Source organism: Barbus barbus (genome assembly GCF_936440315.1).
Source record: "Barbus barbus genome assembly, chromosome: 12".
NCBI lineage: Eukaryota > Metazoa > Chordata > Actinopteri > Cypriniformes > Cyprinidae > Barbus > Barbus barbus.
Window position 1 is genome coordinate 32163034 of NC_136740.1, and position 24700 is coordinate 32187733.

The window sequence follows — 24700 nt, forward strand, 5'->3', positions numbered from 1 at the left end:
CTTTTCTATACCTGTCTTTATATATCCGTGTAACTTTCTGTTTGTCTTTATGCAGCTCTGTATCCGTCTTTCAAATCTGTGCTCTTCTAGTGACCGTTTATTCCGTTGGAAAGTAATTTGGCGCGTTAATTCAAATTGCGCGGCGTTTATCAACGGCTCCCACCACTGCTCATCCAATAACAGTTAAAACAAACTAAATTGAAACGGTTTCTTTTGATTTAAACGGACAATCTGTGCAAATAAAAAAAACGCTATTAGTTTTTATCAGCTGTTGTCATGAGGAAAATAAGCCGCGTGAGTTATTATGGCTATTAACGCGCAGTGTTTTCACAGTTTATTTTATGGCGATAATAACTGTTAAAGTAAACGAATATAAATCAGATGAATAATGAGGAGCGTCTGAGGAGGAGGAGCAGAGCTGGAGAATGATCAGGAGCAGCTTCAGTCACATCTTTACTCGGATATTCTGCATTAATATGAGATAATGTTCTGTTGTTTCGCTGAAGGACTGTTGAGATGCGTGTGAAGCTCTTGCTGAATGACAGTAAGTCACTTTAACACATTCGTTCTTCACTCTTAGTCCGGGGCTAGTTGTCACAAGCTCTGTATCTTAATAACTTTGGGCTTTAAAGTATTTCTAGCAGGTGTTTTGCATGGTGGTCGTTTCTAAATTCTGTCCTTCAAATGAACATTCAGTTATTATATATTTGGCGTACATTAAGATGACATTATGAAGGCAGATTTAGTATTTTTCATCATTGGCAGCTCGGGGCAAGTTGTCACCTCTGTGCTGTAATTCCAGTCACTGGATTAATTACTATATCTATTAGCCAAAACAATGCTTTTGATACTTACATTTTTTGACTTGGTTTTTGTTTCATATACCATTCAAATTTAGCGGTAATTGTACATTTACCCCATATACTGGGACAATATTCCCCGATATTGGGGTTTAGTTTACTGTAAACTGTATTTTATAAATAAAATCACACAGAAATATTAAAAAGAGTTTAAAACCCACCCAAAGTGACAGCTTGCCCCAGTCTCCATTAATATATCCAAGCGCATATTGTGCTTGTTTCTCGGGATTCGTGTCTATTTCACTGGTAAAAGATATGAATTATTGGATTATTATTCACATTGATTATTTCAAATCATAGAAAATTGCTGTTCTACTGAAAAATCATTTGCGGTGATGGTCAAAAGTCTTTAAATGTGTATAACTTAATATGAATGTTTTCATTACTAACCAATGATATTTGAGTACAAAGTTAAATTAAACTCATGTGTCTCCAAGAAGATTCACATGAGAATGAATTACAATTGATTACTTGCATATAATTAGTGCAGAATCTGAAATCTGTGACCCCATATAATTTCTCTTTCAAATATTTTTTAAAACTTAGTTTATTTCCAGGTTGAAATCCCTGTTTGTTCAGGATTTTGCACTTTTTGTCTCTTTTTCCACAGTTTCCATTTGCAGTCATTGTCTTGCTGTAAGATTATGCAAATTACCCAAACAAAAAGAAAACGCTTCCCTCTTTGGCTCTTGATCACTTGTCTGGTTCTCTTATTAACATTTGTAGATTTGTATGGGTTTATGTGCATCAAATGAGTTGTCACCAACAACAAAACAAGCCCATCACATTAAATGCAAACAGTGCGAGCATTTCTTGAAAAGCTGCTCATTTTCAATGCAAGAACAGCACATCTGTGAACAATCACTGACTCTGATGCTGCCAGGATTCCTATTGTGTGCTCACTTCTGCTGTACTTGCATTTATGCATGCAATAATCTGTCGCACAGGAAATGCAAGTTTATTTTTTATCTGTGCTTCTATTTCAGGACACATTATGTGTCATACAGTATATAGTTACAACTGCACACATGCATGTATTCATGTATCTATTAAACTCTTTGTTGTTCAAGAGAACTGCTCTAAAATATGGATCTGAATCTGAGCTCTGCTGTGGTTAATGAAGCCGTTGAAAAAGAGCGACACATTCCCCTGCAGCAGATGAGATCCTTATTACTGGCCACCGTAAAAGATTCATCTGAGCTCCACACGGGCCTCGAGCAACGAAACGCTCAAACCCTGACAGAGTCTCATGAAACCTGTCAAGAACATGTTCATATTGCAGTCTGTATTAGGATCATTAAGGTCAAGCTGAAAGTATAAACGCTTCATAATATTCCATGCAAATGTAATAACTTGATCTGATGCCTGTCATATAACGACATGTTTCACCATCCCATCTGTTCCTGGATAAAATCAAGTTCTGGCCTACATTTGCTTTCTCAATGTCTGAATGTCAAATTTTGGAAGTGAAATGAGTTGTGCATGTTATTTGAAATAATAGTTCATCCAAAAATGAAAATGTGCTCATAAAGCCATCCAAGATTAGGATGAGTTTGTTTCTTCATCAGGTTTGTATAAATGTGTCTCTGCATCAGTGTCTCAGCAATGGATGCTCTGCAGTGAATGGGTGCCGTCAGAATGAGAGTCCAAACAGCTGATAAAAACATCACAATAATCCACACCACTCCAGTCCATCAGTTAACATCTGGAGAAGACAAAAGCTGAAACAAACCCATCATTAAAGACGTTTATAACTCAAATATGAGTCCATAATCCATGCTTCCTCCAGTGAAAAAGTGTTCTGGTCTGAATCAGGAGAGAAATCTGCACAGATCAAGCAGCGTTTACAAGACAAAACAGCTTTAAACAAATATGTGTCTGGATTTTGATGTGAGAGACAACAGAAGATGGGCTTTTTCACTGGAGGAAGAGTTATTATGGACTCTATGGTATTTGAGTTAAAAACATCATAATGCTGGATTTGTTTGAGCTTTTGTCTTCTCCAGATGTTAACTGATGGACTGGAGTGGTGTGGATTATTGTGATGTTTTTATCAGCTGTTTGGACTCTCATTCTGACGGCACCCATTCACTGCACAGCATCCATTGCTGAACAGGTGATGTAAGAAACGGTCTGAATTGTCATGAAAATAAAAAAGGCTTTATTTTAATGAAACAAAATATAATTAGCTTATTATTTCTAAGTGCAGTGTGACGTTTTCCACGAGACAGTGGAGATATATCAGCTGCTGACATGTCAGGAGATGGAGGTGATTATTAGATTAGGAAGCAATTATTCCGCTGCAAAATCGAATGCATGCAGATCTATTAATATTTGGAGCGCATATGCTCATTAGCTAATACTTAATTATCACACAGGCATCATTTTCTCATCAGCGATCAGTGTTTTTGTCTCAGTAATGACAGATTCATCAGCACTCAGATTAAATACAGATACGAGGGCTCTCATCAGTACGTATTGTCTTGAGTGATTCCTGATTAGCGGGCGTGAGGATGAGAACCCATTCCCTTTGGAAAGAGTGCCACTTTCCCTTTAATCAGGGTCGGAGCGTCGGCTTCACCGCCGCACAGCTGCAGCCTCGTTTCGCTTAAATGAACTGTTGGCCTCAGAAACGTCGACATCTTAATGTTGTGATGGACCTGTGCTGCATAAATTAAATTGCACTAATAACTGTTATTATGTATAGTATCATGTAATATGTGACCTTGGACCACAAAACCAGTCATAAGAGTCAGTTTTTTGTTCAAAGTTGTTCAAATGAAGTTCTTAGCAATGCATATTACTAATCAAAAATGAAGTTTTGATATATTTACAGTAGGACATTTACAAAATATCTTCGGAACATGATCTTTACTTAATATCCTACTGGGTTTTGGCATTAAAAATTGCTTTTCATGTTTGTTTTTTTTATTGATTTTTGTTAATTGTGTTGTGTAAATAATTAATTTGAAGCTTTATATTCGTTTTATGGGATTGTTTTGTTTTTGTTTTTTAACCCTTCTGTTGTGTTTAAAACTGGTTAAAACGTTTGCATCGTGGATCAAATTGGGTTTTCTTGCAATTTACCAGAAATTAGTACTATGAGAAAAATGTTGAAGATTTGTTTAAAAACAGAAAAACTCTATTGTAACTTATCAGAAACTAACAAATAGGAAATATGTAAGAAATTGAATAATTCCCTTCTATTTTTATGTTATTTAAGTTATGTTAGGGGTCAGTATGTCCCACATATTTTAATGTGACCCACGTATTATATTTAATTTTTATGATAATAATTAGCTGCTCAGACACTAAATAGATTTTTTTTGTGTCATGACTACTTGTAGTGACTATATGCACACTGAGCTGCATAGCACTTGTGAGGGTAAAATTGGTTTCTCACACTTCTTTTCAGTGCTGCAACAGTCTAGTGATTAAGATCCAAAAACCTAACAACTAGAAACAACAGATTCAACAGATGTATTGACTGAAACTCGTTGTCTCATTTGAGTCTTTATTTAATTAAATTTAATAAGTTCTAAAGTATTTCATTTTTAGTGTTTGACAAGCTACAGTACAATATAGGTTTTCACTTTACACTCTTTAGTGTTTTTCAAAGTGTTGATTTTTGGATAATTGCATAGAAACTAGTGGGGCTCTGTTTGACCCCAACACAGAAGTTTTTGCACAACCTCTCCAAAACACATCAATGTATCAAAACTTTGCATGCACATTCATTACACTAAATAGAAAATATACACCAAATTTCAAGAAGAAATAAATAGTTTAACCAGTATTTTGAGCATTCTGACTATTGAGTGAGGATTAAATTTTTTATAAAATTTTGTACAGCCTTTCCAAAACAATGTATCAAAATTTGCATGCATATACATGACTCTAGATAGAAAGCATTCACCAAATTTAAAGAAGAAATAAATTGTTTAACCAGTATTTTGAACAGTCTGAATGTAGATCAAATTGACCCCAACACACGGCTTGTACATTGAACACTGCAGTATTTTCTGACCATATAAGACTTGTTACATTGTTCTTAGAGAACTGTGAGCTGAACGGTGCATGAAAAACCTTCACAGGTTTTTATCAAATGCAATCAAGGGCTTCCAAGGCGACTGTGTGCTTATTCAATAGTTTCAATAGACTTTTAATTGAAAACCCTGGCATTACATGACTAATGCGTGACTTTTCTGCATGTAGCTGCAGTTGTGCCGGCGTTATCTCGCCGTAGCGGCACATTCGTTCCCTTGAGCGAAGTTCTTGATGCCACCGGAGTGGCTTGCCAATGCAATTAGTCCTGCGCTGGGCGCTACTTTCACTGAAGTGCTTGCAAAATGGCAAGTAATGAGAAGTTGCCCTTTAATACACTGAAGGCCTGATCATGTACGTGTGTGCGAATATGAACACAAATGTGATTTAGAATGTGATTTATTCGCCAGTGATACAATGAGTTGCTGTTCAGTGGCCAATAGTAAATGCAGAAAACGTCATGTTATGCTGTTAACTACAATTAACCAGTTCCTTAATTTAAAAGAGACTAGCTCAGTGTTGTTTTAGTATCATTTACATACTGTTATACTAATGATTTTAGTTTTACTTATTTTTACTTATTTTAGTAGCTGAACTTAAACTAAATAATAATGAGAAAATATAAATGAATGTTGTCTTGGCAACTAGCTGAAATAAATTAAGTTTAAGTTTTCATAAGATATTTTTTTATTACAGTTAAATGAACCTTTAAGTTAATTTTTTACATTATTTTAAAGTAAGGAAAAGAAAATGTTTATGAAAATGTTTTTATTATTATTATTATTTATGGTTTTAGTTAACTATAATAACCCTTGTTCTGTCTTATATATTAATAATGAAGCTGATCAAATTGAGCTTTAATAAATTAAATGTTTTTGTTTTTTTTACATTTTATTTTATTTCATTTTTTATTTTATTTCAATTAGTTAACTGTAATAACCCTGGTTCTGTCTTATATATTAATAATGAAGTGGATCAAATGGAGCTTTAATTAAATGTTTTTATATATACTGTATATGTATTATTTCAGTTAATTTTTATTTTATTTCAGTTAATGATTTTTAACTATATATTTTATTTTAATATATATTTTTCTTAATATTAATATTTACATTTTTGTTCTGTCTTAGGCTATATATTAAAAATGAAGTGGAACAAATTGACCTTTTAATATATTGAATTACATTTTTATTTAATTTTATTTGAAGTAATAATTTATTTTTATTTTTTTAGGATGTAGTTTTGGATAACCATCATAATCCTGCTCTGTCATACATATACTAATAATAAAGTGGATCAAATGGACATTAGTGTTTCTCAAACAGCTTGTGCTCATGGGAAATATCCTATTATGACTATTACAAAATGGTTTAATGACAAAATAAAGACAGAATTGTCATTTTTGGTGTTAATTTTTTTAATTTCATGTCGTCTTAGGTTCCCAGAGGAGCTTCATTATGCCTCTTCTCAACGTGACTGCAGATGGCTTCTCCAGCGCTTCCCCGACTCCGGATTCGTCTCTGTCTCTTTCCTCCACAGCATTTTCCTCTCTCCCTCCGTCTCTGTCCTCGTTTCTCCCGCAGACGAACTGCTCCGTGGCTCCGTCTCCCTCGTCTCCGCCGTATAACTTCTACGCCGTGTTGCTGGTGTTGCTGATTTTCTGTGTGGTGTTTGGTAATGTGTTGGTGTGTGTGGCTGTGTCCCGAGAGAAAGCGCTGCAGACCACCACCAATTACCTCATCGTGTCTCTGGCCGTGTCCGACTTGCTCTTGGCCACGCTGGTGATGCCCTGGGGCGTCTATCTGGAGGTCAGTGGACATTGTGATTGGTCGGTTAAATTGATAATTAATAGTGCTGTCAATCCATAGAGAACATAACAAATGTTTAAACAGAGAAATGTTACACTTTTATCCACTAAATGAGCTCATTTCAAATTTGATGCCTGCTACAGATCTCAAAAAAGTTGTCACGGGGGCAACAAAGGGCTGAAAAAGCAAGACATTTTGAAAAGATTTTGCTGGGAGAACATCTAGCAACTAATTAAGTTAATAGACATCAGGTCTGTAACATGATTAGCTATAAAAGGGATGTCGTAGAGAGACAGAGTCTCTCAAAAGTAAAGATGGGTGGAGTCTCTCCAATCTGTGAAAGAGTGTGTAAAAAGATTGTGTAATACTTTAAAAACAACGTTCCTCAACGTCAAATTGTAAAGGCTTTGAAAATCTCATCATCTACAGTGCATAACATCATCAAAAAATTCAGAGAAACTGGAGAAATTTTTATGCATAAGGGACAAGGCCGAAGACCTTTGTTGGATGCCCGTGGTCTTCGGGCCGTCAGATGACACTGCATCACTCATCGGCATGATTCTGTCATTGATATTACTAAATGGGCCCAGGAATACTTCCAGAAACCACTATCAGTAAACACAATCCACCGTGCCATCTGCAGATGACAACTAAAGCTCTATCATGCAAAAAGGAAGCCATATGTGAACATTGTCCAGAAGCTCCGTCATGTCCTGTGGGCCAAGGCTCATTTAAAATGGACTGTTTCAAAGTGGAAAAGTGTTCAATGGTCAGATGAGTCCAAATTTGACATTCTTGTTGGAAATCGCGGACGCCGTGTCCTCCGGGCTAAAGAGGAGGGAGACCTTCCAACATGTTATCAGCGTTCAGTTCAAAAGCCAGAATCTCTGATGGTATGGGAGAGCATAAGTGCATTCGGTATGGACAGCTTGCATGTTTTGGAAGGCACTATGAATGCTGAAAGGTATATAAAGTTTTTAGAACAACATATGCTCCCCTCCAGATGATGTGTATTTCAGCAGCAAAACCACATACTGCAGCTATTACAACAGCATGGCTTCGTAGTAGAAGAGTCGGGGTGCTGAATTGGCCTGCCTGCAGTCCAGATCTTTCACCTTTAGAGAACATTTGGCCCATCATTAAACAAAAAATACGTCAAAGACGACCACAAACTCTTCAGCAGCTGCCTATATCAGGCAAGAATGCGACCAAATTCCAGCAACAAAACTCCAGAAACTCATAACCTCGGTGCCCAGATGTCTTCAAACTGTTTTGAAAAGAAGAAGAGATGCTACACCATGGTAAACATGTTGCCGTCCTAACTATTTTGAGACCTGTAGCAGGCATCAAATTTGAAATGAGCTCATTTTGTGCAAAAATGTTTAAACATTTATGTTATCTATGTTCTATTGTGAATAAAATATTCACATTTTATTTGTTTTAATTTTATTAAAACAAAGTTAGTGTTGTCTGCATCACAGAAATCATGGCCTTATATAAGAACAAAACAAACTGTGATTGGTCACTTTACATGTCAATCATAAGGTCTCCTGCATTCTAATTGGCCGGTTCATGACCAGACTGTGGTCAGACAGTGTGGATCAGATTCTGTGCTGATTTCTCAAATGTGTGTAGGTTGTTGGTGAATGGAGGTTCAGTCGGATCCACTGTGATATTCTGCTCACGCTGGACGTCATGATGTGCACCGCCAGCATCCTCAACCTGTGTGCCATCAGCATCGACAGGTGACCCATCCGGCCCTTTCACCTCTCAGTCCACTCACTGACTGACAGCATGAATGAAATCCCTTTCCAGAATTAAAATAAGAATGATTCTGATTAACATTTTAGCAATTTCCTAATCTGTTTTGCCTCAGCATTTGTTTGGAGCTTCGCGTGACCTGAATTTATCTTGGGTTTAAATGCACTCCAGGCAATTACATGCCAGCAAGGCGAGGAGATTATGAATTATAAATCCTGCAGGGTGTTTGAGGCACTTTTTACGCTTGCAGGGAATTTTAGCGAATGCTGCTCCTCATTAAACCAGCGCTGGAAATGTGCTGGAAAATTGGAAGCATGCATTAAAGTTGAGGTGCATGCATAACGAGCTGCTCGTTAAGTGCTTCGCTTCTCAGCGGGGTCGTGGATGAGTTTGGCGTTATATAAATGCACGATGCATCATTACCGTACCTGAGGATGTGGTAAAGAGAAAACTGACTCATCTCATTCAAGTCCACTTGTTAATTTCCAACCAATTCATTTCTCAACTCAACGGAAATTGTGTTTTTGTTCCTATTCAAAAGGAATAAAATGTTTCATTTTTGGCTTTCTGAAGACTGAATGGTGGGTCATTCATGTTTTGCTCGACCTTTAAAACTTCTCAGTAAATGAATCTGCTTGTGTTGCAGTGTCTGTGAATCGCTCGGCAGACTTTCAGAGATACACTCCGGTTGTTATTGTGTTTTATTCTCTCGAATGAAACTCCTCTCTGAGAGGAATGACCTCTGTGTGTTTCTTTCAATCTGATCGATGTTTTTGACTTTCACAGATAGACAAACACAACAGACGACTGATCATCTCTATCGAAGCACTGTCTGTGTTCACAATAACAGGATTTACTGCTTCTGCAGAATATTTAATGTTTAATGCATATGTGAATTTTCTTTATGCTTGCTATACCTGCTACATTTGCCAAAATGTGCATTATACAACAATATACAGAATACTTTAACCTACAGTGCAATGTGTTTGACCTGTCCTTTCATTTCCAGTGTAATAAACCAGAAGTGAAATAAACTCCAACTGTAAACATTTCTATTTTGAGTAACACTTTGGATTAGGGAAGACATATTCACCAGTTTTCAAAAGTTTTCCCTCAATAAACTCCTAATTTGCTGCTTATTGATGTTATGTTTAGGTATTAGATGGTTTAAAGGAATCTAGAATATGGTCATGCATTAATATGTGCTTTATAAGAACTAATAAACTGTCAGTATGCTAATAATATGCATGCTAATAACCAACTAGTTAACAGTGAATACTGTTCCCTAATCTAAAGTGTTACCCTGTTTTGACTAGGGTTGCAAAGAGGGGAAGAATTTTAGGTAAATTTCAGAAACTTTCCAGGATTTTGACTCGTTACTTGATCAGAGTGGCCAAAAAATATTAAATAATACTTATTAATGTATATATATATTTTTTTAATTTGTTGTACAAAATTGGATATATATATATATGAAGTTACATCAACTGCAATTGCAAACATTTCTGTTGTGACCACCGATGATTTGAACAAACTGCCTAAATAATTTAATACTAAAATATTAAAATTCATTTTATATATACAGTATATATATATATATATATATAGAGAGAGAGAGAGTTAAAACTGTGTATTATAAAATATGTATTACTTAAATAATATATATCAATATATATACAATGTTTATTCTTAAAAAATAGAAATAATTATTTCTATATTTTTTCTATATATTTTCAGTTTTTTCTGGGTTTTTTTGTTGTTTTGTTTAAGAATATAAAATAGCATATTTTACAATTTTCTGGAGTATTTTTATTTTCCAAATTTGATTAGGAATGCAAAATAGCTTATTTTTTAATTTTCTGGAGTATTTTTATTTTCCTAATTTGATTAGGAATGCAAAATAGCTTATTTTTTAATTTTCTGGAGTATTTTTATTTTCCTAATTTGATTAGGAATGCAAAATAACTTTATTTTCAAGTTGATAACTGGGTGCCGCTCAAATCTACCACAAGATCATGTGATAATAATGTTGAATGCTACAGTTTGCATTGTTAATTACTGCATAATGGGTTCAGTTTCACTGTTTTTCAAAAATAGTAGGCAGTTGTAACAGTGTACTTGTTATTCAATGAGTAGTAAACTATTGTTCCATTTATTCTATCCATCTTGTCTGTCATCACTGTGGTGTAATACTGTATTTGTTACATCAGTAATGTAATGTGAAATCCCTTCTTCATTTGCTCATTGATCTAAGTGTGTGTTGATGTGCAGGTACACAGCCGTGGCCATGCCGTTACTCTACAACACGCGCTACAGCTCCAGAAGACGCGTGGCTCTGATGATTGCTGTCGTCTGGTTCCTGTCCTTTGCCATCTCCTGCCCGCTGCTGTTTGGACTCAACAACACAGGTACAAACACTCACCTGGACTGGGCTATGAGGAAACTGCATCCATAGAATCACAGTCGTTTGTTTTCTTTTACATGCACGTTCAACATTAGCCCTATAAAGCCTAATTTCTGAGGTCTCTAAATGATCAACATGATCAAAACGTGTCTTCTTCATGTCTTCCGTCGTCTGATTCATAGTTTAGAGTGTTTTATCCAGTAAAAGCTCTTTTAGTGTAATTGTAGAAACGTCCAGCTTCAGCTCGAGCTTCTCGTGTCTTTCTGCTGTCAAATCTCGACTTATTTTTATCAAGTAAACGTCAGAAAAACTGCAGTCATATTTCCAGATGAACACTTACTGGACTGAAGCACCTCAGCTTTACTTGATTCTCCATCAATCGTTTTCTAGAAAAATCAGTGCGTCTCAAATCTGATCATCAGGATCTTTTGAGGAGCGTTTGTTTCCAGAAGCTTTACTTTCACTGTTCCTCAGCGGAGGAATGATCTTCACAAGCCTCCAAAACATTTATTTCTTCATCTCTCAATCAGCATTGGATTACATTGCATTATATGTTTGGATCAAACATATATAGTCAAAATTCAGTATCTCAATATATTAGAATATTTATATTTGAGTTTAATTAAACGACCGTCTCTACAGAATAAATTCTGGGTATCTCTTGTTCTTTGAAACCACAATAATGGGGAAGACTGCTGACTTGGCAATGATCCAGAAGACAATCATTGAAGCCCTCCACAAAGAGGGTAAGTCACAGAGGGTCATTACTGAAAGCTGTGGCTGTTCACAGAGTGCTGTATCAAAGCATATTAAATGCAAAGTTGACTGGAAGGAAGAAATTGGGTAGGAAAAGGTGCACAAGCAACAGGGATGACCGCAAGCTTGAGAATACTGTCAAGCAAAGCTGATTCAAACACTTGTGACTGAAGTGGAGAGGCACAGAATCCATGCTGCTTGAAGTCCAATGTGAAGTTTCCACAGTCAGTGATGATTTGGGTGCCGTAATCCCCATCCACTTGATTGGCTCTATCACTCTATCCTCTCCACCTGCAGCTGGTGTGTGGTGAGCGCACTGGCGCCGTTGTACTGTGGCTGCCGTCGTATCATCCAAGTGGATGCTGCACACTGGTGGTGGTTGACAAGAGACCCCCACATGATTGTAAAGCGCTTTGGGTGTACGGCAATACACAATAAAGCGCTATATAAAATGCATCATTCATTCATTCATTCAAAACCACTTCCATGTGGTTTGCTGACCATGATATTACTGTGTTTGATTAGCCAGCTTGATCTGAATCCCATATGGAATCTATGGGATATTTTCAAGAGAAAGATTACAAACAGTTGATCCAACAATCCAGACGAGCTGAAGGCTCAATAGTGCTTCAGCAGAGCCACAGGCTGATCGCTTCCATGCCATTCCTCACTGATGCTGGAGTTTGTGCTAAAGGAGCCCCGACCAAGTATTGAGTGCATAAATGAACATACTTTAAAGAACTTGAACTTTTCTACTTTGCAAATCCTTTTTTTTGATTGATCTTAGGAAATATTCTAATATTTTGAGCAGGGCCTGAAAACAAAATGGCCATTTCAAATTTTCGATTCTGTTCGGAAGTATAAAATTTGATTTCGTTTCTGTTTCCGGTTCTGTTCCAGTCAAAATTTCGTTCGTTTCCGGTTTTTCATTCCTTGAACCGGTTCAGAGCCCTGATTTTGAAATACTGATTTTCACTTTCATGAGCTGTAAGCTCTAATAATCAAAATTAAAACAAAACAACTTTTGAAATTTCTTACTTTACATGTAATGAATCTAAAATATACAGTATATGAAAGTTTCACTTTTTGAAATAAGTTACCAAAAAATGCAGTTTTTCACGATATTCTAATTTTTTGAGATGTACCTGTATTATATAGAGCGACCACTGATATTTAGATTATTTTATATCAGTATCTTCTGTACTGTTATAAAGATCTCACTGATTTACATCACAAGCAGCAGCAGAATTTTATCAAATAAATATCAGCATCTACAGCAGATTCATATTTTTTCTCTAAATAAAATTGAGCTGTTTTTACTTCATATTCTCACTAAATGAGCCATAAAAGCCTGATGCATCAAATATGATACTCAACAAAAAATCCTAAAATTTATTAGATTTAAAAAAAAAATTTCAAAACTCTTCCATTTTTTAAAAATAGATTTTCGTTACTATTATTTCATATGTCAGGCTTTACAGAGTTAATAGACCTTCATGTTGCTCCAATCCTGTTATGACCTTGTGAAACTCAACGGAGAATCTTCTCTTTGTTCTTTAACACACAGCAACGGTTTATTACGACCATGTCAGACATACAGATTTGATGTAAATGGACGCTGAACGAAGAGCTGAAATTCTTCTAAAACAGTGAAAGTCATCGCTGCTCAAAACCCAGAGTCGGTCGCATCTCGTCGAGTTTAATCTAATATTTCTCCTCCTTCAGCTCCGTCCTGTAAAGCCTGACCTCCGTCTGTGTCTTTATGAACTTCATTGGTTGAAGCAGCACAGTGAACTTTAGTGCTGATCTCCATCCAGAGGGACGTGGCTGATATATGCGCTCGTAATGAGGTTTCCCTCCGTGCATAATTATCACGTCCGCACTCCAGGCGATATGTGTGTTTCTCCTTTGCGTTAAAGCTCTAAAGATCATCTGGGAATAAGAGCAAATCCCAGTATCCCTACGAAAATCACATCCTCCAGGTGATCCCAAAACTTGTCTGTTTAGCTCAGCAGGAATCATTACGGACAGAACGGAGAGCAGGAAATGTCTGTGAATTAATTTTGAATGTGTTATTGTTAGAGCCGTTGTGTCAGATTGTGTGCAGATGAGGGACTGTGCTTCAGCTTGATTCATTAGTGTCTATGAGAAATGTCTGCCGTCTCTATATGAACACGTAAACTTCATCTCCAGAGCTGCTCTGAGAGTCACTTCTTCAGCATTTCACTGTTTAATTTGGCAGAGCTCTTCATGACAACCCACCAAAATAAAAGTTTGGTTTAATTTGAAGAAATTATGACAGAAGTTCTACAGTAGAATGCATTTCTCAAAATTATGATAGTAGTAATAATAATAATTATAAAATAGCCTGCGCGTTTTACTTTCAAATTAGCGACAATTCGGTGTCAAGCATTTAGTTCATTTGAGTTTTCCCTCACTTTTAAATAGCCCAGTTTGAAAAAGCACCGTGCACATTTTACTTTCACTTTCAAATTTGCGGCGCTTCCTTATCAAGCAGTTGTTTGTTTTTAGTTTGTTTGAGTTTTGTTTCAATTTCCTTTTCTTAAATAGCTTATAAAAGCATCGTGCGCATTTTACTTTCACTTTTAAATTAGCAGCAATTCGGCATCAACTGCATGAATTCAATTCAAGCAACAACAAAATACAACGTAGAACATAGACCTTTTACTAACAAAATTAATAAAAATACACCATGCTATGCCTAATATAAAATAACAAATAACTTACACAAAGTTTAAATAGATTTAAAAATCTAAAAGCCAGTAAAGAATGAGGAACAAATAAGCGTATAAGTATAAATAACGAATAAGAATGTTTGTAGGCTTTATGCATGGAGCAGAGCAGACGTTTTGGAGCATGCACTGACACAAATGCGACTACGTCAAAATTTTAACTCGCACATAACTGTCGGCATCGGTATCGATATCATTCCGAATAATCGGCTATCGGTATCGGCAGAGAAATTCATCTCTAATTATTATTATTTTATTCTTATTACCTCTGTGAAGCGCTTTGTTTTTTAATTAAATAGTTCAAAATAGTTTAATTAAATAATGTTTTATGCCTTCATTTTGATTACCATAATTTTTTATTATATATTTGTATTAAATCATAAAAAAATCAGAAAAATTAAAACAGACAATGCAGAATTTCTGAAGAAATTATTTCATGGCATCCTATTATTGTAAAAACATTATTAAATTGTTAAAGTTGTATGTATTCAATTGATTAGACATGTTTTTTATTCTAGATTTTTTATTAAACCATTCAAATATAATCCAGAAAATTTAAATATAGAAGAAAAAAGACTTAATTGTGTAATCTTCATGATTAATTTAATTAATTAGACTTGCATTTTGATTATTAAAATTTCCAAAAAATCCAGTGGGAAAAAATAATCAAGAAAAGTTATTTTAAAAAATTACATGGATTTCATGGAGCCCTAAAAATTTAATTTTTGTGAAAATTTTAAAATTTAATTTTAAAAAATTGTATGTTTTGTGATTTAAATTAATTTGACATGCTTTTTGATTACTAAAATGTAATTTAACTATTAAAATGAAATCCATAATTAAAATGGAAAAATGGAATTTAGGGAAATAAATAAAACAAAGTCTTTCATTTCCTCTGCGTTTTGTTTCATTGGTGTCTATGAGAAACAACTGAGATATTAGTTTTTCAACTGCTTGCACACAAAATGCAAGAATTGCACACAAAATGCAAAACGCCTCACGTCTCTTGCAAAATGAAGCGCTGCATTCAAAATATCACAAACACATCTCAAAAGCAAACATTTGCAAACACTTTTGCCACAATATTCATTCCTGTTAGATTTGTGTGTGTTACACAGAGAATTGTGTGTTGTGTTTTGCAAAAAGTGTTTTATGAAACTGAAAACTGAGTCAAAGGCTGAGATTTAGTGTCTGGTTTTGCAGATCTGGCGTGTGCTTCTGCTGTTTGAGTGTTCAAGGAATGTTCAAGGAAATAAAGCAGAACTTTAATTAGTTGACCTCCAGTTGAGTTTAGTTATTGTTAATGACACATGTAGCAATCGCAGCACACTTATAATCCTCCGTTTGTCTCTTTATTTAATGTTTTGCTCGTTTCTCTGAGTGCTTGCATTCATCAGCGTGTTCAAGAGTCCTGTTTTTCTGCTCCACGTGTCGACAACAGCATGAGCCGACACCTACCTGACTGAATCTCAATTATCAAGATGCTCTTCAGCTTGAGTAGCGTGTTTGCGTTCAGAGATCTTCACAGATTGTCCCAGCACGGGGATGAGGCGATGAAATGATAACAAACACAGATAATACGCAGCGTTCAACCAAACATGACATTTCCATTGTGAGCTCCTTGAAATTATGTTTGAGTCAAGGTTTAAAAGTTTCTTTAGCAAGATGTTATTCACTCAGAATGAATATTCTGTCATATTTACTCGGCTTCATGTGACATGCTTTACTCCAATATAGGGATAGTTAAAAATTAAAATGTTTTGGAAATGTGCTCACTCTCAGTTCATCTGAGATTAGTGTAGCAGAGGCCAGCGGGTAAGTGCTGTGCAGGTTAGACCTCACTCCCCAACCTCAAGCGGCGCTCTAGAGGAGTGGCCTTTAGCCTCCTCGTTAGAGTGCCCGCCTCCCACGCCGGAGATCATGGTTCGAATCTCGCTCGGAGCGGGTGGAGTAGGACCGCGACATTAGGATGAGTTTGTTTCTTCATCAGGTTTGTAGAAATGTGTCTCTGCATCAGTGTCTCAGCAATGGATGCTCTGCAGTGAATGGGTGCCGTCAGAATAAGAGTCCAAACAGCTGATAAAAACATCACAATAATCCACACCACTCCAGTCCATCAGGTAACATCTGGAGAAGACAAAAGCTGAAACAAATCCATCATTAAGATGTTTTTAACTCAAATACACTGAGTACATAATCCATAATAACTCTTCCTCCAGTGAAAAAGCCCATCTTCTGTTGTCTCTCACATCAAAATCCAGCCACATATTTGTTTAGAGCTGTTTTGTCTTGTAAACGCTGCTTGATCTGCAGATTTCTCTCCTGATTCAGACCAGACCACTGTTTCACTGGAGGAAGTGTTATTATGGACTCAATGTATTTGAGTTAAAAACGTCTTAATGCTGGATTTGTTTGAGCTTTTGTCTTCTCCAGATGTTAACTGATGGACTGGAGTGGTGTGGATTATTGTGATGTTTTTATCAGCTGACTCTCATTCTGACGGCACCCATTCACTGCAGAGCATCCATTGCTGAGACACTGATGCAGAGACACATTTCTACAAACCTGATGAAGAAACAAACTCATCCTGATCTCAGATGAACTGAGGGTGAGCACATTTTCATTATTTGTGTGAACTGTGTTTGCATGAGATTGACTCTTGTCTTTTCTCTCTCTCATATCAGCCAGTCAGGAAGGGAGAGACTGCAGTTTTGCCGACCCTGCTTTCGTTGTCTACTCGTCTGTCGCTTCCTTTTACGTGCCCTTCATTGTGACCCTGCTGGTGTATGTGCAGATCTGCGTGGTTCTGCACAGACGAGGCAGACGCACCGCACCTTCACGCAGACACGGCCTCCACCCAGAGCCTGGAGATGCACAGAGATCCCGCAAGGTGTGCTGGGAAAGAGATATACTTTCATTCATCAAGGATGCATTAAATTGATCAAAAGTGCCAGTAAAGACATTTATAATGTAACAAAAAGATTTCTGTTTGAAATAAATGTTGTTCTTTTAAACTTTCTATTCATCCGTGAATCCTGAAAAATAAAATGCATCACGGTTTCCACAGAAGAGACTTCTTTAAGAAACATTCTTACTGACCTCAGTTTCTTTTAAATTCACCACTCTGTAAACCGTTTTATTTATTATAATAATATGTCTTTATTATAATAATATTGATTAATTATTATTATTAGTAGTAGTAGTAGTAGTATCATTATTTCCGGTCAAGAGAACGGCTGAATTAAATTCAATTCATGTTTATTCATAAAGAACTTTTCACAATTGTTTCAAACCAGCTTTACAGAAAATGCTACAATTAAGAAATTTCTACAATTATATATTTTTTTCAACTGCTTACACGCTTTTTTAAATAACTTTACTCAAGAATTGCACACAAAATGCAAAATGCCTTTTCAAAAAGTGTTTCTGCTGTTTGAGTGTCAGCTTTTAGAAGAGTCGGATGAATAGTTTATGAATCAATTTATTGCATATTCTGTCATGCTTTTAATCTCCCTTTAAGCTCTCTCTTTTTGTTTGTCAGAATAAATGCACTCATCCTGAAGATGTGAAGTTGTGCACTTTAATAGTGAAGCCTCCTCCAGCTGCTCCACAACGCAAGAAAGTGGTAAAACACTGCAGTCCTTCTCATGTTGTGTGTGTGTGTGTGTGTGTGTGTGTGTGTGTGTGTGTGTGAGTGCTTGTGTGTGTGTGTGTGTGTGTGTGAGTGCATGTGTTTGGTAGAACCAGTAGAGTGCAGTTTTTGATATCAACTATAAATTCCGTTTGTTTTGCAAATTGGTAAGTTTCATCAGGTCGCGAAGAAATATAGAGCTGGGTATCATCAGCATAACAGTGAAAGCTAACACCATGTTTCCTAATGATATCGTCCAAGAGTAACATGTAAAGCATGAAAAGTAAGGGGCCAAGTACTGAGCCTTGAGGTACTCCATACTGCACTTGTGATTGGTATGATACCTCTTCATTTACTGCCACAAATTGATGGCGGTCAGATAAGTACGATTTGAACCATGTACAGTACACTTCCTCTAATGCCAACATAATTTTTGATGCTGATCCCAACAAATTTTTCATTATCAACATGGATATTAAAATCACCAGTAATTAGGACTTTATCTGCTGCCAGTACTAACTCAGCAAATTCTTTAATAAAGTCTGTATGGTGCCCTGGTGGCCTGTATACAGTAGCCAGTACAAACATCACAGGGGATTTATCATTAACACTTGTTTCTCTGGATAATGTTAAATGAAGCACAATTACCTAAAACGAATTATACTTGAAACCCGACCTCTGAGAAATACTGAAAATATTGCTATAAATTGTGGCAACACCTCCCCTTTACCTTTTGGACGCAGTTCATGTTTGTAACTGTAATCTTGGGGGTAGACTCGTTTAAAGTAATGTATTCATCTGGTTTTAGCCAGGTTTCTGTCAATCAAAGCACATCTAGTTTATAGTCAGTGATCATATCATTTTGTAGAAAGGGATCTAATATTCAATAAGCCAAGCTTTATTATTTGTTTATATGTATTATATTTGTTTTTTATTTGTTGAACATCAATTAAATTGTTACTCTTTATTTGGTTTGGATGTTTTCTGTATTTTCTAGTTCGGGGAACAGACACAGTCTCTATAGTGTCATATCTAGGTGAAGGAGTCTCTATGTGCTGAGAATTAACTGACTTCTGTGACGTGAGGCGGCTAGCAGACGGTCAGTTTAGCCAGTCTGTCTGCTTCCTGACCTGGGCCCCAGTTAGTCAAGTACGAACTCTAAGACTATGCCATATTTCTAGAGAAAAGAGTGGCACCACCCCAAGAGGGATGAAGACCATCTCTTTTCAACAGGTCAGGTCTGCCCCAAAAATTCTTCCAATTGTCTATGAAACCCATGTTATTCTGCGGGCACCACTTAGACATCCAGCCACTGAGTGACGACAGTCTGCTATGTATCTCATCAAGCAGGAAGGGGGCCAGAGCATATTACAGTGTCTGAGATTGTACTTGCAAGTTCATACACCTCTTTAACATTATATTTAGTGATCTCTGACTGGCGAAGTCGAACATCATTAGCGCCGATGTGAATAACAATCTTACTGAATTTACGTTTAGCATTAGCCAGCACTTTTAAATTTGCCAAGATGTCAGGTGCTCTGGCTCCCGGTAAACATTGGACTATGGTGGCTGGTGTCTCTATTTTCACGTTCCGTACAATAGAATTGCCAATAACCAGAGCACTTTCATCAGGTTTCTCAGTGGGTGCGTCACTGAGTGGGGAGAACCTGTTTGATGTTTTAATCGGAACGGAAGAGTGGTGTTTTGACCCGCGACTAGGCCGCCTCACAGTCACCCAGCTGCCCTGCTGCACGGTCTCTACCGGAACCGAACAATGTACAGGACTCGCTGAGCTAATCGCATCCAAAGCAGTATCTACAGCCATCACATTCTTACTATCCTCAACTAAAGTTTGGATGCGTGTCGCTAATTCTGAAATCTTCTCTGTCAGCCTAACTATTTCCCTGCATTTATCACATGTGAATCCCTCATCGCCGACAGAAAGAGATAAACTATACATGTGGCAAACAACAATAGCAGGAGAAGCAGCCATCACTCACCGTGACTGAAGAATCATTCGCTTACCACTTTTGTTTGATGAACTCGTGAAAAACGGAGCGAGAAAAAAGAGAACAATAATAGGCGTGAATAGAAACTCGAATGGAACCGCGGTTTTAAAAAGCGAACGATCAAATTAGTTTGATAGATAATACCAGAAATATGGTGGGAATTAAGTTATATATTATCACTTTAAACAGCAGAGAGTGAAAGTAAGATAGAGGTTCAACAGAAAAGCGAAGCTACACGGAGCTACAATCACAAACCTCTCAGCAGCACGACAGACAGAAGAAATCGATCAGCAATCGATCATAGGGAGTGTAATTCATAGATCCTGTGTGTGTGTGTGTGTGTGAGTGTGTGTGTGTGTGTGTGTGTGTGTGTATGTGTGTGTGTGTGTGTGAGTGAATCAGTGTGTTCTATGTGACAGACTCTGGTGAAGGAGGCTGTGGTTCATCCTCTGGACGTGGAGCCTGTGTGTTTTCTGGGTCCGGACAGAGATCAGCAGCAGCAGTCGTCCGGACGGCCTAAAATCTCCCTGTCGGTGGCTCCTAGTCCAGCGCTCTCGGGCCCTGGCCCTCGCAGGACCACGGCGCAGGAGAACACACACACACGCCACGGATGGAGCGACAGAAACGCAGACCGAGAGAAAGGAGCGGCAGCGAAGGAGAGAGCGAGAGGAAGACTGTCGCAGCAGAAAGAGAGGAAGGCCACGCAGATGTTGGCCATTGTTTTAGGTGAGGTGTTGACGTAACTGTAGGTTGCTGGTCATGAGTTAAAATCAAAATCACAGGACAAACTATTAAAAAATCAGCAGTTTTAACTAAACTTAATCTAGTTGCCAAAGCAAGAGTTCTCGTTTTCATTTAGAATTCTTAACTTGATATAGTAAAACAACTACAATTAAAACTGAAATGATAAGTAATAAAAGCTACATTAAAGAAAAACAAAAAGCATGAAAATAAAACCACACAACAAAATTACTAAACTAAAATTAGAGTGAAAAAAAAAAATTAAATATTAAAAAATATCAATAAAAAAATAATTATTCTGAGATAAAAACTGGACTGCGAGTTATAAACTGACTTTCTTTTTAGCAGTTTTTAGTTTGTCTCGCATCTATGTTCTAAGTTCTAACTTTTATTCTCTGAATACTAAATTTACTTCTCACAATTCATTTTTTTTTGTCTTTTTTTTTTCTGCCACAGAATAAATACCATTCAGTGTTTCTATTAATTATTCAACAGATCGTTCCGGTGCTCTAATTTGATTGGACGAGCAGTGTTCAAAGAGTGCTGATATTCAGGGTTTCTTCAACAGCACTTCATCCCATACACATTTAATATTCATATTTCAGCAGCGTAATTAGACTTTAGATGAACCACGGCACAAATGCGCATTATTATTCATAGGCACCTTTTCACTGATATAAAAAATTATATTTCGAAGTTGCAAATAAAGATTATTGGAGCATTTTACAAGAAAATAATACTCAGTTTTTCTGCTTCAAAATTTATTGTTTAATTCAATGTGTTACTTGCTCTTTCTTTGTAATTATGTTTTAATTTTTATTTACTTTTAATTCCCGAAATTAGAAAATAGTTTCAAAGTGAATCCTACAAATACATTTGCCTTTATTTAAGTGATTACAGATGCTAAATTATTGTTAAAGTTGTTTTCACTTGGTTTTTTTCTTTATGATTCAGAATTTATGATATAAACTCAGTACTGGAAGATATAAATAATAATAAAAAATTAATAATAATAAACTCAGAAGTCGCAAAAGAAAGTTTATATCTTGTAGTTCAGATTTTTTTCTTTCTGCTGCTAAATAAATACTCTTTCAGTCTTTCTACTTTAAAATGTCAAGTTCAATTCAATGTGTTGCCTGCTGTTTCTTTATAATTATGTTTTAATTTTTAATTTGAATGTATTTTTCAGAATTGAAATTGAAATTCAGAGTGAAAATGGTTTCAAAGCAAGTTCTACAAACATATTTACATTTTAAATCTCTAAGATATAGAGATATAGCCTTAATATATAAGATATAGCCTTCCTGTAGCTCAAATAGTAGAGCATGGCGCTAGCAACGCCAAGGTCATGGGTTCGATTCCCAGGGAAAGCAAGAGCTGATAAAATGTAAAAACTGTAACTTTGGATAAAAGCGTCTGCTAAATGCATAAATGTAAATGAGATATAAACTCACAATTTCTATCAGTTCCTAGTTTATATTTTGCAATCTGACTTTTTTCCTCACAATTCCAGGTTTACATCTCATAATTCGGAGTTTATATATCACATTTTTTTATACTATTCAGGTTTTCTACTCCAAAATGTCCCGTTCTTTGTAAATATTTTTAATTTAACTATACTTTTTTATAATTAAATTGCACAGTGAGACTGTTTTTCGTCTCTCTCACCTGAGAAAATCACAGAATTGTCAGAATTGTGGTGATTTTTTCTCTCTTTGAATTCTCTTTGAATACATCTCACAATTCTGTTTTTTGTTTTCACCAAAAATAAATAAATAATACTATACATTTTTTTTTTAACTTACTTTCATGTTTGATGTGTTACTTTGTAGGGCTGGGCGATTTTTCAGATTTTATCGATTAATTTGAATTAAATGTTTTGCCATGATTTTATTTTTTAGAAATCAAGGAATCGTGATTTTTAAATAGAAATATTACCAAATGTTATAATTAGACACTTTGACAATATGCCAGTGATAACAGTAAAGAGAAAAGAATGATCCAAGCGCATGTGATTAACCGCTCTGTGAAGGACCATAAGTAGAATATATCGCAAGACGCCGTTCACACAGAATGTGCTTTTGTGTTGATAAAGATTCGACGCGGCACTGGAATAGAAAAACATGCCAGAAGATGGGAGTGAACTTCTTTTAATTTGAGCGCAGTATTTTTAGAAAGCATTTTAATGCAAGAGACGCGAGCGCAACAGTCAAACACGTCCATGTTTACACAGAAAAAACTATGAAAAAACAGCGCAATCAAATAAAATAAAAAACTGTAAAAAACTACTACTGTATTTCTGATATTTGATGTTTGCATCATGGTGACAGACTGAAAGCTGCTGTTGTTTTTACAGAACATTTATTATAGTCTACTCGAGTTATACCTCCAGTCATTTTGAATTTGAATTACCTTGACTTTAGAGATTTTTTTAAAGCATTTTCCTCATATTATTCCTGAACATCTATTGTGTATAAGACAAGTTTGTACAAGATGTAGTTGTAGTTCATCTTTTCTGCTTACAAGTGATTTACATCATGTTGACAACTTCATGTGTGCTGCACTTGGAATATAATTTTCTGTAACTAGAGGGTTAATAAAGTTAAAAATCTTAAAAAAACATTTTTTAATTAAAACATTTTTTAATACATTTCTGAGTGAGAATTGTTTCAAAATCCTGCAAATACATTTAAATTTATTTTGTAGCTGATGCATTTCATCGCCTTGGAATTATAAGCTTCTATATGACATTTTTGTCAAAACTTATGACAACTTATTTACATTATATGATGTTTCTTTTGTAAGTTGTGTACATTTTGGGCCTTTTTTAGAAAACAAAAAAGGGGGGGGGCGCAAGAGCATAGCTCGGGTGAAGCTAATAGTGTACCCGAACTTAGCCGGCGCATGCAAAAGCACTTGAAATTATGACGGAGAAAATTTCCAGCGCAATAGACTGCAACTAATTGGCTAGACGAGGCGGAACGGAGAATAATGGCGGCAGAGGCATCTTTGGAGGATGCGCAAGCTCGTGTATTCACCCTCGAAAAACAAGTCGCTATGCTAAACGAACACCGACAATCTGGAAAACAGAGGCTAGCGTAAAAACATTCAAATTCTAGGCCTTTGTGAAGAGGTGGAGGGTACTGATGCTGTTGCCTTTCTCCAAACATGGATGACATACGATGACAACAAGGTGTTATTTTACCAGGATTTCTCTGCTTCAGTGATACGGAGGCGTAAAGAATTCAACGCAGTTAAACAGCAACTTCGAGAGATGGGTGCCCGCTACGAGATGCTGTATCCAGCCAAGCTGCGGGTGACTATTGGAAACACTTCTAAAGTCTTCGAGACAGTGGCTGCGGTTTCACAATATTTGGACAAGAATGGATCGAGCTCCAATACCTGATCTTCTTGCTGCCATATGTGCCAGAATGCTGTTCATTGACTTCAGCTCGGCATTCAACACAATAATCCCACAACAGCTCATAAATAAACTAAACCTGCTGGGCCTTAACAATTCCCTTTGTAACTGGATCCTGGACTTTCTAACCGGAAGACCTCAGTCAGTCCGTGTCGGCCACAACACCTCGAGCACTACCACACTGAGCACAGGTGCCCCACAAGGCTATGTGCTCAGCCCGCTGCTCTGACCACCCCCCACCCCCCACTGACCATCGACAGCTCGACTGTGGAGAGAGTCAGCAGCACTAAATTCCTGGGGGTGCACATCACAGAGGATCTCACCTGGACCACCAACACCATGTCACTCTCCAAAAAGGCACAACAGCAACTTGACTTGACTTGACCCTGCAGCACAAAAGCAGTCATCAGTAACACAGGTATATTTGTAGCAATAGACAACAATACATTGTATGGCTCAAAATTATCCATTTTTCTTTTATGCCAAAAATCATTAGGATATTAAGTAAAAAT

The 24700-nt window shown here is 36.5% G+C and overlaps 1 protein-coding gene across 1 annotated transcript; it reads left to right on the forward strand.

The window, feature by feature from the left end:
• The first annotated feature begins 127 nt into the window (after positions 1-127).
• On the forward strand, positions 128-20953 carry LOC306877516 (D(2)-like dopamine receptor). Its single transcript, XM_079429306.1, has 7 exons — positions 128-544; positions 6342-6712; positions 8348-8457; positions 10745-10881; positions 17071-17276; positions 17928-18011; positions 20446-20953. The coding sequence occupies exons 1-7, from the start codon at positions 517-519 to the stop codon at positions 20767-20769; spliced, it is 1260 nt and encodes a 419-aa protein (XP_079285432.1). The 5' UTR covers positions 128-516; the 3' UTR covers positions 20770-20953.
• The last annotated feature ends 3747 nt before the right edge of the window (positions 20954-24700 follow it).

Bases quoted from the DNA above. Each gene is read 5' to 3' on its own strand.
- LOC306877516 (XM_079429306.1), top strand. From the start codon at position 517: ATGCGTGTGAAGCTCTTGCTGAATGACA. The intron at 545-6,341 runs GTAAGTCACTTT...ATGTCGTCTTAG, and splicing joins GAAGCTCTTGCTGAATGACA to GTTCCCAGAGGAGCTTCATT. The intron at 17,277-17,927 runs GTGTGCTGGGAA...TTTGTTTGTCAG, and splicing joins ATGCACAGAGATCCCGCAAG to AATAAATGCACTCATCCTGA.